The 12946-nt window shown below is 36.7% G+C and overlaps 1 protein-coding gene across 1 annotated transcript; it reads right to left on the bottom strand.

Moving 5' to 3' along the window:
- Window positions 1-6972: 6972 nt before the first annotated feature.
- On the bottom strand, window positions 6973-12653 carry LOC120150919 (probable terpene synthase 12). Its single transcript, XM_039163511.1, has 5 exons — window positions 12543-12653; window positions 12166-12427; window positions 11918-12088; window positions 7414-7603; window positions 6973-7333 (listed from the first exon to the last, which is right to left on the bottom strand). The coding sequence occupies exons 1-5, from the start codon at window positions 12651-12653 to the stop codon at window positions 6973-6975; spliced, it is 1095 nt and encodes a 364-aa protein (XP_039019442.1).
- Window positions 12654-12946: the final 293 nt, after the last annotated feature.

Genomic DNA, 12946 nt, shown 5'->3' with positions numbered 1-12946 from the left:
CGTCCGAACAGAGCCGTCATACATCTTAATTCTGACCTCACCAATACCAACAATATTGCAACATCGATCATCACCCAAATAAACAGAACCAGAATTAACCGACATGTATGTCAAAAACCATTCCCTATTTGGCGTGATGTGATAAGAACATCCTGAATCAAGAATCCAAACATCCGTCAATTGAGTCGTTGAAATAGAAAGCATATCACCCTCACTGCAATCAGAATTGTCATCATCGACCACATTCACATACTTGGATGAATCATCACGCTTCTCATCAGTCTTCTTTTTCAACTTCGGACAGTCTCGCTTCATATATCCCGCCTCCTTGCACTTGTAATAGTGAATTGTCTTTTTATCCCTAAATTTGGATCTAGAATTCTGCTTGCCAGACCCTGCATTCTCTGTCTTCCATCCACGGTCTCGATTACCCTTGACATATAAGCTATCGGCTTGAGAGCTTTCCCCTGCATTCTGCTTTCGCTGGTTGTGAGCCAACAAGGCTGCAGTAATCTCCTCAACGTTGATAGTCTCGTGGATACATATGTTTACTATGGTACTCGAATATTGTATCTTGTAATATGGATGTTGGAATCCTTTGATGACAATGCTCTTTAAATTAGATAAGTCCACTAGCATGCGAATGAAAACATCAACTCATAACTTTACAAACTCAATAGCATATCACTAATCTAATGTACATTTCATGAATTTCATAAACATAAGCATACTAGTGGAATATGCAATGAGCTGTGAATATATACATTGTATATAAATCCAAAGCATGACATGCTTAAAATCAATAATATATGTCTCATGCTTTCCTAGTCTACAACTAGAGGCCTAACCATGTACTTTCAACATCAATAACCAATATGAAAATAATGAATTACAATACGATCAATATCGCAATATTCCTTGATCTCATCTAGTATGGAGTATAACATAAGTAAGTGATCTTGGATGCCTAACCATGTACTTTCAACATCAATAACCAATATGACAATAATGAATTACAATACGATCAATATCGCAATATTCCTTGATCTCATCTAGTATGGAGTATAACATAAGTAAGTGATCTTGGATGCTCGTATAGATCTTGACGCTAAGGTCACAATAATATACACATGTATATTTATATCTTGTCCCTAAGATATTATTTAGATAGATTTTTATTCGTTATCAAGGCTATATCATTATATATATATATCGTCAGTAAGATCGCATTTATAAATACATCGTATATGCATATAAACAATCACCATTAAGATCATACAAAGCAATCATGCTTAGTTGCTTACGTTACTAAGGCTAATATTTGATTTCACCCACGTCATTAAGGCCAATCAACAATACCCTTACACCACTAAGACCAATCATTATGACTCTATGTCCATTCATTCTTTATTTCATTAAGACCAACCTTATTGCCACTTAGTTCGATAGGAACGTTTTCGTAACTTTACTCTTTCAAGGGTATTTTAGACATTTGATGAGTTAATACTTCATATTAATCTCAAATTACTATATTATGATCAGGTACTAACTTAACAAGGTCAAAGACCCATTTTCTCACTGAGGGTATCTATAATACCCCAAATTTTTTGATAGTGACCAAAATATAAATTTTGAAAGTTTGATGGTCAAAGTAAAATATTGAGAAAAGTTTAAGGACTTAAGTTGTAATTTTTCTCATAAGAATTTTATTTCATAAATAGATTTGGTTAATGACCAAAATATAATTTTTGAAAATTTAGTGACTAAAGTATAAACTTTAAAAAAGTTTAGGGACCAAAATGGTAAATTCAAAAACATTACATTTTGGCCTTGTAAATAAATGTTTTTATCTCAAGAATAATGTTTATATAGGAATCAGAATTTTAATATGGGTTTCGTATTAAAAGTTATAAAGTAATGAAGTTTGAGGAAAAAATTCGGTAAATCAAATCGAATAAAAATTTCATAAAAAATATGAATGATGATAATTTAGACCTAAAAATATTATTTTCACATTTTAAAATGTTGGAAAATAATATAAATCTTTGGATTTTTTGATTTAATTCTATGTTTATTATGAACCGTTGGATTAAAGTGGAAAGATTGTAATGTTTGGAAAAAGGCAAGGGCAAATCGGTAAAGTAAGATTTTGTTTGTTCATCTTTGACTTTAAGAAGATGATAAGATTGATGTATCTTGGTTGGATGGTAAATATGAAGTTTCATGAAATTGATGATAAATCTTGATGTTTTTGAAGTTGTAGATTCATTTTCAAGCTTGATTTATGATTAAAACATATTCAAACTTCCTAGAAATTATTCTATGATTTTCGGCCAAAAGAGGAAATTGTAGAACTTTGTGTTTAGATAAGATTTGATTAGGGATTTGATTATAGAGATGTTGTAAAGTTGTTTGGAAGTTGATTTCATGCTTTAATCGAATCAAAATCGAGCAAAATCATAAAAACCTAGATTTAAAGGTTAAAGCATTCGGGCATGGTATTGTTGAGTGAAAAAAATTATGGAAAATTATAAAAGGGTTGGAATTGATGTAGGAAGTATGTTATAAGCCTTAGAAAAATTTGGGGACCATTCTATAATTTTTGAAAAGTTGGGGGACCAAGTTGGCAATTTTGGAAAATTTGTGAATAGTTGTGGAATTATCTAATAGTTGATGAACTATGACGGAATTTACTGTTTTGGAATTGAAATGAGTATTAAGATGTGAAATATGACCATTTTGAAAGTTTGAAAAGCTTGGTGATCTAAGTGCAATATGTATATAGTTGGGATGCTTAAATGTAATTGTACCTCTTAAAAGCACTTGGATGGTAATAATTTAAGTGCTGGAAATTTTGTATTAAAATTTAAGTGATAAAATGGTGAAGGACCATTTTGTGTAAATTGGAAAAGTTGATGTCAAGATTAAAAGGAATTATTAAGTGTTAAGTATTTTGGTAGAAATTAAGTTCCAAGTATATTATGGATTTTGTTTTGGGGATGTGATTATGTTAGTATAATACTAACATATGTATTGACATCAATTTGTGATTTTTGTACATATTGTGATTGAGTTTTGTTATTAAAGCAAATCGAATATAAAAGGATCTAGTGTGGAGCATAGTGAGACATATCTTTTGATATATAAAGTGTCAATGTGAGTGCATTTATTATGTACTTATATGATATGAGGACGCTTCCGATGAGTCAACCTCGAATGTTTTCATAAAAGCATGGTTTACCGTATTTTGAAATATTTTCATAAAGTTTATGAAAATGATTTTACGAATAATTTTTGGGTATGAACTGCCCTGAAATAGATGTATGAACTTTTATATTATTTTAACAGCTATCGATATTTCAGAATAAATGTTTAATTTGCGAATTTGATTTAAGGGCCTATTGTATGTACATTGAGAGTCATAAGTGCATTTCTACATACTTTGTGTATGATGGTTATCAATCGATTTTGTTTAATACATATGTTGCATTTTCATATTAGTATTTTGTGTACTTTTGGCACTATGTGTGCATCAATGATATTCATAATGAGTTTGTGGATTACCATTTCGGTACTATGTGTACACCCATGGTATTCATAATGAGTTTGTGAATCACTATTTCGTTACCTTAGTATAGTGTTGTTGTCACCACAGAACCTATGCTTTCGTTTAGCACTTATGTGTAACCCATGTACCTTGTATTATCATTCGACATACATTGGGTAAATAAATAGATACTTTGGAAAAATAGTGATTGACAGGTATATTGGGCATACTAAATATTGTTTCGCATGTTATGTGGAAGAAATTTGGTTTACCAAGTTAGTTTTATGTATTACTATTATTTATATAATTAAATTCATATTTTGATATTTTATGATATGCTTATGTTTGGTTACGCCTCATTTATATTATTATATCTCACTAAGTGTATACTTAGTGTGTAATGATTTTCACGCATAGGTAAAAGCCATGATTAGAAGTAAAGAGTACAGAGCAACTCCAAGCATTAAGAATTATACTACAATATCAGTGAGACATCCTATGATGTAATTTTGACTTAGTTTAGTGGCATGTACTTACGAATGTCTTATTAGCTCTGTTTAACTATTTTGGAAATTGGTTTGTAATGGATAAAATGAATCGTTTTATGCTATTTTAAATATGGATAATATGAACCACTATTATTATTTTGAGTAGACATATTTAATATATATTATGTTTGAACTTAAACTACTATTTGATGGATTTTAACATTATTATATATAAATATATATATATACATGTATTTGAAGAATGTTTTATAAAATATATTATTAAATTGTTTTATTTAAAGAAACAAAATTTTACTGGTTTTCATGTACATAAATGTTTTGAAAGTCATGTGATATCTGTGACTCGTGTACAGGGATGTATACGGGAAATAAGTGTTACAATATCAATACTCTCCTATGGGTATCAATATCCAACCCTTGAGTATCGATATTATTTCATGGAATCGATACTACTTTGAGCTTTGAAATGAATTTAATTAACAAGGTTTTTAATACTCTCATACAAGTATTGATATTCACCCATAGGTATCGATATCAAATCAAGCTTCGAAATTCGAATAAATAATCATGATATCAATACATCATCCTCGGTATTGATATCCTATGAACATGATCGATACTCACAAGTGTTGTTGCCCATATTTCAACACTCATTCAACCGGTATGGGTACTACATGAAAAATATCAATACCAAAGTGATAACTCCATAAAAAGCTATATTTAGGGTCTTTTCACTTAAGTTATTGACTATTTAAAAGCTCATATAGATGCATTTAGAAGCATATAGTTGCATGTGGTGGATATAAATTTTTTTGTGGCATTTTATTTTGAAAACATTGTTGCGTTATGGGGAAGGTGTTTTGTTTGATGATGTGTAGGATTTGGGAGCAAAAATACGCGAGGAGAATTGCCGTGACAAATTGGGAAAGCTGAGCAGAATGTGAATGTCGTGGCAACTTGGACGAAATTTCTGAAGCAGAAAAAGACAAAATAATATATTTTATAAAAAGTCAGTTGTCCTTGTCTTCACGTGCTATCAGCTGCTAGCCACCTAGGAGGGGACCACTGCCACCTTTGTACCACCCCTCACGTGAAGGGAATGAACTTTGGGATATCATGGGAATTTTGACACAAATTCCTAGGTTTATTCCTCACTATAAATATGAGATGAGGTCACCAAATTCTGGAGACTTGATTTTAGACCTTTGAGCTTAAATTTTAGAGCAAAGAGAGGAGAGGTTGCTGGAAGAAAAAGCTTCCACCTTTTTTCTTTCCTTCACCTTTGTCTTGGTGTTCCTCCATTAACAAGCTCGAGGGAGTGGCGAGCTAGGCGTCTGAGAGGATCTAGCGAGCTAGGTTGGTTTGTGGTGGCCGAGGGGAATTTTGGCAGTGCACGTCGAATGCTTTTCCTCCCTCCCTTTGTTGTTTTCTTTATCTCTTATCATATTTGGGTTGTATGGAATAAATGAATTTCATGGTTTGTTTCATGGAATATTCGAACCCCACCATGAATTAGCTTTATTTGGTGGGAGTTCATTACGGATGCTTAAGTTTTTCTTTAATGGATTGTTGTTTTATTTTTATGCTTTTATTTGTTTTGCTTATGGTGCTTAATGACTTAAGGTTATAAGAGCTATGACAATAACCATTCCTTAGGACACTACTTAGTGTTTGAGAGAAACTTAGTAACTCATCTTTAGTGTTCGAGAGAAACTAATGAAGATTAACATAAGCAATGATTTTTAGACAATAACTAGACCTAATCCACCCTTAGACATAAGGCTAGGATTTTAATCGACTAAAAGGAGTAGTGCTCGGTCGAGAGGTTAGAAGCTAGTGTTGACGTTGAGTGGTATTATTGTGACATATTCTGTTGATTTGAATTGATGAGATCCCTGTACCTAATAACGCCGAGAGGTATTGCCATAACATTCTCAACATGTCGAGTCCCTTGACTAGAGATAGCATAGGGCACCTTTAGTAAACTCTGTCGGGCAAGTAAGACCATCCTGAGAAGATAGACTTAAGTTTCCTAAGTGACTCCTATCATTCATTCCAATAGTAGCTTGTGTGAGGATTATCAAGTCATTTTATTCAAATACAGTGTTTACATTTTGTTTTTCCTTTACATTCTTATTTGATTTCACTACACACGATTTATTTTGCCACAACATCTCCATTTGCTGCCACATCACACTATCATTCCATCCCCACCCAATATACATTTCACATGGCCTTAGCATTATCATTAGTACATACCATCACACTAATTATACTAAGATAAAGTGGTTCTTTGCTTTGATTGAACTTATAAATTTCTTTCAATCCTTGTGGAGACGATACTCATCACTGTATTACTTGTTCGATTGTGTATACTTACACATATTTCGTGTCTATATTTAGTACTCACAAAACGCGGACACAAAGCCTATAAAATATTATTTAAGACTTAAAAGTCACCCCCAACTTCTCTCTACGTCATACCATTAAGGACAAGCATCATTTGTAAAGTCATGCATATCACTCAAACATACTTCAAAAGCCATAAACCACACATGAGACATAAGATTTATGGATGTCATGATATAACAAAAGACTAGTAATACATTATATTTCTCAAAATCAACAAATAAAGGCTTTGAATTAACACCCTTTAAACTTCTCTTTACCTCTATTCTTGGAGGACTCTTCTTTCTCTTTAATCAACCGCAATCAAGAGAGATTTAAAATCATTCACAAAGTTAAAACAAATGCTAAGGACACGTTTAGAAACATAAATATTATCTAAATCTCTTCTAATTTAGCCTTGAGGCTTAAAGACTCCTAAAATCTCTCAAGCTCATGTTTTAATTCTTAAAAAATCAACAATACTGATATCATTTTGAAGTCTATCAATTTCTTAGAATAATTCTTACCTTAATGGAGTTTAGATTTTTCCTCTAAGATATTAATATGGAGCCTTGAGTTCAAAGGGGAGAAAGGAGTAGAAGAAAAAAATACTATGAAAAGAGCAAGAAAGCATAGCTCCATACACTTGGGAATCTTTTTCGCAGCACCTACATCCCACCTTTGAAGGGCACCGGTAAATAACTCGAGTTCATCCAAAGTGCCGTAAACATCGTCAATTATAGTTACCATGGAAGCCACTTTGGTTAGACTTTTTCGACAATTCCTGAATTCGGGTTCCAAAACCACTTCGATCGACCAGAAGAAACATTCTATGAGCCTATCCCTTGCGAAATTCAACTTGCTCGCTAGCCCCATACCTATCCAGCATCTAATCAAACATGAAACCGATCTTGTCAAAACTGCAAGTGATAAACAAAATAACTTATTTTTCCTTATCAATCGGTGTACCTTGCCATCTCCTTGAGATCTTCTTGATGTGTTGATTGCACCATGTTGAAATCCAGCTTTGCCAGTTCGAGTAGGGTTGGATTTTCCGTAGCCCCTCTGCTATAAGCTTCGATGTACCACCAAGCTTCTAGCCTGAGCATTCTTCGATGCAATGGGAGCTCCAACGAGCGGCTCACCTCTTCTAATAAACCTTTTTCCAGATTACTAACTGTTATGTATGGCTCATAAAAAGTCTCGTTGTGGGGTTACGAATTATGTGGGTTGGGGGTGTGGGGGCGCAGCCCCCGCGGTACGGTACAGGGTTGATTTTGTAATTATGTACCAGGGTTTTCTATTATAAATAGAGATGTAACCTAGACCTAAAAAGATCATTGAATAAAACTTCTAGTGCCGCCTAGGCACCGAGGACGTAAGCACATTGCCGAACCTCGTAAAATTCTCGTGTTCTTTCGTTTTCTTTACCCGTTTTCGTCAACAATTGGTATCAGATGTCAGGAGCAAAATTTGAAGTCGCGAAATTTGATGGTCAGGGTAACTTCGGATTATGGCAAACGAGGGTGAAGGATCTATTGGCGCAGCAAGGGATCTTGAAGGCTTTGCGACCTACAAAGCCGGCGTCGATGGATGAGGAAGATTGGGAAGAATTGCAGCAGCGAGCGGCAGGAACCATACGATTATGCTTGGAGGACGAGGTCATGTATCACGTCATGCATCTATCGTCTCCAGACGAAATTTGGAGGAAGTTGGAAAGTCAGTTTATGTCCAAATCCTTAACGACAAAATTGTATCTGAAGCAGCGGTTGTATGGGCTGAAGATGCAGGACGATCACGATTTGGCGCAACACGTGAATGTCTTCAATCAAATCGTTTCTGATCTGGCTCGGCTTGATGTGAAAAATTGAGGATGAAGACAGAGCGATGATTCTGTTGTGTTCGTTGCCTTCCTCTTACGAACACATGGTGACTACTCTTACATATGGGAAAGAGACTATCAATGTTGAGGAGATTACTGCAGCCTTGTTGGCTCACAACCAGCGGAAGCAGAATGCAGGGGAAAGCTCTCAAGCTGATAGCTTATATGTCAAGGGTAATCGAGATCGTGGACGGAAGCCAGAGAAGGCAGGGTCCGGGAAGCGGAATTCCAGATCCAAATCCAGGGATAAGAAGACGATTCACTGTTACAAGTGCAAGGAGGCGGGACATATGAAGCGAGACTGTCCGAATTGAAATAGGGAATGGTTTTCGACATACAGGCCGGTTAATTCTGGTTCGGTTTATTTGGGTGATGATCGATGTTGCAATATTGTTTGTATTGGTGATGTCAGAATTAAGATGCAGATGGCTCCGTTCGGACGTTGAGTGGTGTTCGACATATCCCAGACTTGAAGAAGAATTTGATTTCCTTGGGCACTTTGCACAAGAATGGTTTTATCCCTAAGGCTGACGAGGATAGGGAAACCATTCGGATTGTTAAAGGAGCATTGACTGTGATGAAAGGCAAGATGACTGCAGGGAATATCTACAGATTGTTAGGGAGTACCGTTGCAGTGGAGTTCACTCTGTGAGTCCTGTGATGATACGACAAAATTGTGGCATATGCGCCTTGCTCATCTTAGTGAACGTGGTATGGCAGAATTACAAGAGAAACTTGTTGCATGGTGTCAAAAGCTGTAAGCTCGACTTTTGCAAGTATTGTGTTCTTGGTAAACAGACTAAAGTCCGTTTCAAGACTGCGAAGCACACAACTCAAGGGATTCTTGATTATGTGCATTCTGATGTATGGGGGGCCTTCCACGACATCGTCTTTGGGTGGATCTAGGTACTATGTTACTTTTATTGATGATTTTTCACGGAAAGTTTGGGTGTATTTTTTGAAACAGAAATCTGAAGTTTTTGAGAAGTTCAAGTTGTGGAAAGCTGAGGTAGAAAACCAAACAGGACGAAAAATCAAGTGTTTGCGGTCTGACAATGGTACGGAGTACACAGATTCACAGTTCCTACAATTCTGTAAGGAGCATGGGATTCAAGGCATTTACAGTGCGCAAGAAACCACAACAGAATGGTGTTGCGGAACGAATGAACAGGTCGTTGAATGAAAGAGCCAGATGTTTGCGGTTGAATGCGGGGCTTCCCAAACACTTCTGGGCTGAGGCTGTTAACATGGCGTGTTACCTTATCAACAGATCGCCAAGGGCATCGCTGGCTGGGAAGTTGCAGAAGAGGTATGGACTGGTCATGATGTTAGTTTTGATAACTTACGGATTTTTGGTTGTCCTGCTATGTGCATGTACCTGCTGATGAGAGATCCAAACTTGATGCAAAATCGAAGGAGTGTATTTTTCTAGGTTACAAGAAAGGTGTCAAAGGATTCAAGTTCTGGGATCCAGTTGCGAAGAAAGTTGTGATTAGTAGAGATGTCGTTTTTGATGAACAGTCTATGTTGCAGCAGAAGCAAGACACGACAGTGGTAGATTTCGAGCAGTTTCCAGTTGAGAAACCAGAAACTTCTCAACCGACTTCTGGTGGTTCCACTACGGATGATTTGCAGGATTATAGTCTCGCCAGAGACAGGTGAGACGGACGAATATAAGCCTCCGAACAGATTGGGTTTTGAAGACTTGGTATCTTTTGCACTTACTGTTAGCAGGCCGTTACTAGTCAGGAAAACGACAAGTGGATGGCAGCCATGGTTGAGGAGATGGAGTCTTGAATCACAATCGCACATGGGAGTTAGTTCCCCTTCCTGAGGGTAAGAGTCGATTGGTTGCAAATGGGTGTATAAGAAGAAACCAGTAGTAACAGAAAAAGAGGGGAGAAGTTCAAGGCTCGTTTGGTAGCGAAGGGTTTTTCACAGCAGAAAGGAGTTGATTATGATGAAATCTTTTCTCCTGTGGTCAGCACACTTCAACCGAGCAGTACTTGCATTGGTGGCTAGTTGGGATTTACATTTAGAGAGATGGATGTTAAAACTGCCTTTTTGCATGGTGATTTAGAGGAGCAGATCTACATGCGGCAACCTGAAGGTTTCACTCAACCTGGAAATGAGCATTAGTTTGCAGATTGAAGAAATCTTTGTACGGGTTGAACATCTCCGAGACAGTGGTATAAACGGTTTGACTCCTATAGATCATTGGCTACAACCGATGTGAGTATGATTGTTGTGTCTATTTAAGAGCCTTGATGGTTCTTTTTTTTTCTATTACTGTATGTTTGATGATATGTGATTGCTGCGAAGAACATGGATGATGTTATCGGTTTGAAAACTTTATTGAGTCAGGAATTTGATATGAAAGATTTAGGTGCTGCAAAGAAAATTCTTGGAATGGAAATTTGCAGGGACAGAGACTCAAGGAAACTGCGGCTATCTCAACGGGGTTATGTGAGAAAAATGCTAGAAAGGTTTGCGATGAGCAGCGCAAAACCAGTTAGACTCCATTGGCGATCACTTAAGCTCTCATCAGAACAGTGCCCCAAGACAGGTAAGGAAGCTGAAGATATGGCAAAGGTTCCGTATTCTAATGATGTTGGCTGCTTGATGTATGCGATGGTATGTACTCGTCCTGATTTAGCTCATGCTGTTAGTCAGTTTGTAAGTACATGTCTAAACCTGGTAAGCAACATTGGGAAGCAGTCAAGTGGATCTTTCGGTACTTAAAGGGTACTGTGGGACATGGAATTGTTTTGGGAGTCAGCGGATAATCCTTTGGTTGTAGGATATTGGATTCAGACTATGTAGGTGACTTGGATAATAGAAGATCAACGACAGGGTATGTCTTTACTCTTGGTGGAGGGCCTATTTGTTGGAAGTCTACTGTTCAATCTATTGTGGCTCTATCTACAACTGAAGCTGAGTACATGGCAGCGGCTGAAGCTGCAAAAGAAGCTTTATGGCTTACTGGTTTAGTGAAGGAGTTGGGTGTTCAACAAGGTGGAGTTCAGTGCTTTGTGATAATCAAAGTGCTATTCACTTGGCTAAGAATCAGGTGTATCGTGCTAGAACTAAACATATTGATTTAAGGTTCCACAAGATCAGAGAGTTGGTTGCATCTGGAGAGGTTTTGTTTCAGAAGGTACATACTGATGAAAATGCCGCTGATATGTTCACTAAGCCAGTTACGACAGACAAGTTCAAGCATTGCTTGGACTTGTTGAATGTTTCGAGTTGTTAAAGAAGCAAGGTAACCCAACCCACATTGAAGTTTCCAAGGGGCAGGATATTCGCCAAGGTGGAGATTTGTTATGTATGGCTCATAAAAAGTCTCGTTGTGGGGTTACGAATTATGTGGGTTGGGGGTGTGGGGGCGCAGCCCCCGCGGTACGGTACAGGGTTGATTTTGTAATTATGTACCAGGGTTTTCTATTAAATAGATGTAACCTAGACCTAAAAAGATCATTGAATAAAACTTCTAGCGCCGCCTAGGCACCGAGGACGTAAGCACATTGCCGAACCTCGTAAAATTCTCGTGTTCTTTCGTTTTCTTTACCCGTTTTCGTCAACACTAACACACCGTAAATCCATGAGATGCATTCGTGAATGTGAGGGCTTCATCCATAAGATCTCCTTCAAAGGCATGATGTGAAGCTTCATACAAACTCAACATTCCTTTGACATCCTTATGAAGGCATCCCTTGAAGTTTCCCTTATTGTCCTTGTCCTTGAAAGCTTTAAAGACATCTGCATCCGGACATTTTATCAACATCAATGCAACTTTGAAAGTTTCCATTTTCAAAGGATTCAACGCTTACCTTAAGAGGTCTCGTAGCCATGTTGCCTGAGGAGCCTGAATCTCAGAGCTGCTGCATGCAGACTATACTCCTCTGCGACACCGCCGTCGTACAAAGACACTAATTTCCGAAGGGCTCTATCGATATCCATCTCAAAACGATGCCCCAACCCCAGCCGTTGGATGTCATCAATCAGTTCAAGAAAGTTCACTGGCTCTGCATCTTCATCATTAATAGCAAACCTTAGTTCCTGCTCTAACTTAGCTGCTCTCTCTTTGTATATGGCATCCTGCGAATTCAGCACCAAATAATTAAGCAAACAAGGAAAGAAAGGGAAAAGGGTTGCTGTTGTTTTGCACAAGATGGCACGAAATATAATTACGGCGTGATCATTCTTCAAGGACTGAAGGAAGTCGTAGCTCCAAATAGTTGGCTGGTAATTCGCTGAACGTCTTCGGTCTCTGGCTGATCATGTTAGAATCGTGAACCGCAATATCATCATTGTGGACTGTCATTCTGTCACGCCAATTTCATGAATTCTTATGTCAACATGTTGAATTATTACATTAGCATCATAATGATTAATAATAGTTTCCGATTCAAAGATTCAAAATAACTTTTTTAATTTAAAAATTATATTAAATATAAAATGAATTTAAAAATTATATTAGTTTTTTTAATTTAAATACTTTTTACCATTAAAACTATAATAAATATTTGCTTGGAGCATGTGAATAATATATGAAGAGTTTATCATAAAAAAGAATTCCCTAGTTAGAAAGAGGCTACGTAACGGATAAAAAGGGGT

The sequence above is a fragment of the Hibiscus syriacus genome, unplaced genomic scaffold (genome assembly GCF_006381635.1).
Source record: "Hibiscus syriacus cultivar Baekdansim isolate YM2019G1 unplaced genomic scaffold, ASM638163v2 tig00111027_pilon, whole genome shotgun sequence".
Taxonomy (NCBI): domain Eukaryota; kingdom Viridiplantae; phylum Streptophyta; class Magnoliopsida; order Malvales; family Malvaceae; genus Hibiscus; species Hibiscus syriacus.
The sequence above is the reverse complement of the archived record's forward strand: the minus strand, read 5'-3'. Positions and strand labels throughout refer to the sequence as shown.

What these genes read in the sequence shown, in the direction of transcription:
- LOC120150919 (XM_039163511.1), bottom strand. Translation starts at nt 12,653, where the DNA reads ATGACAGTCCACAATGATGATATTGCGGTTCACGATTCTAACATGATC. An exon ending in GCAACATGGCTACGAGACCT is followed by an intron (nt 12,089 to 12,165) that starts CTTAAGGTAAGC and finishes GTCCGGATGCAG; the next exon opens with ATGTCTTTAAAGCTTTCAAG. An exon ending in GATCTCAAGGAGATGGCAAG is followed by an intron (nt 7,334 to 7,413) that starts GTACACCGATTG and finishes ATGTTTGATTAG; the next exon opens with ATGCTGGATAGGTATGGGGC.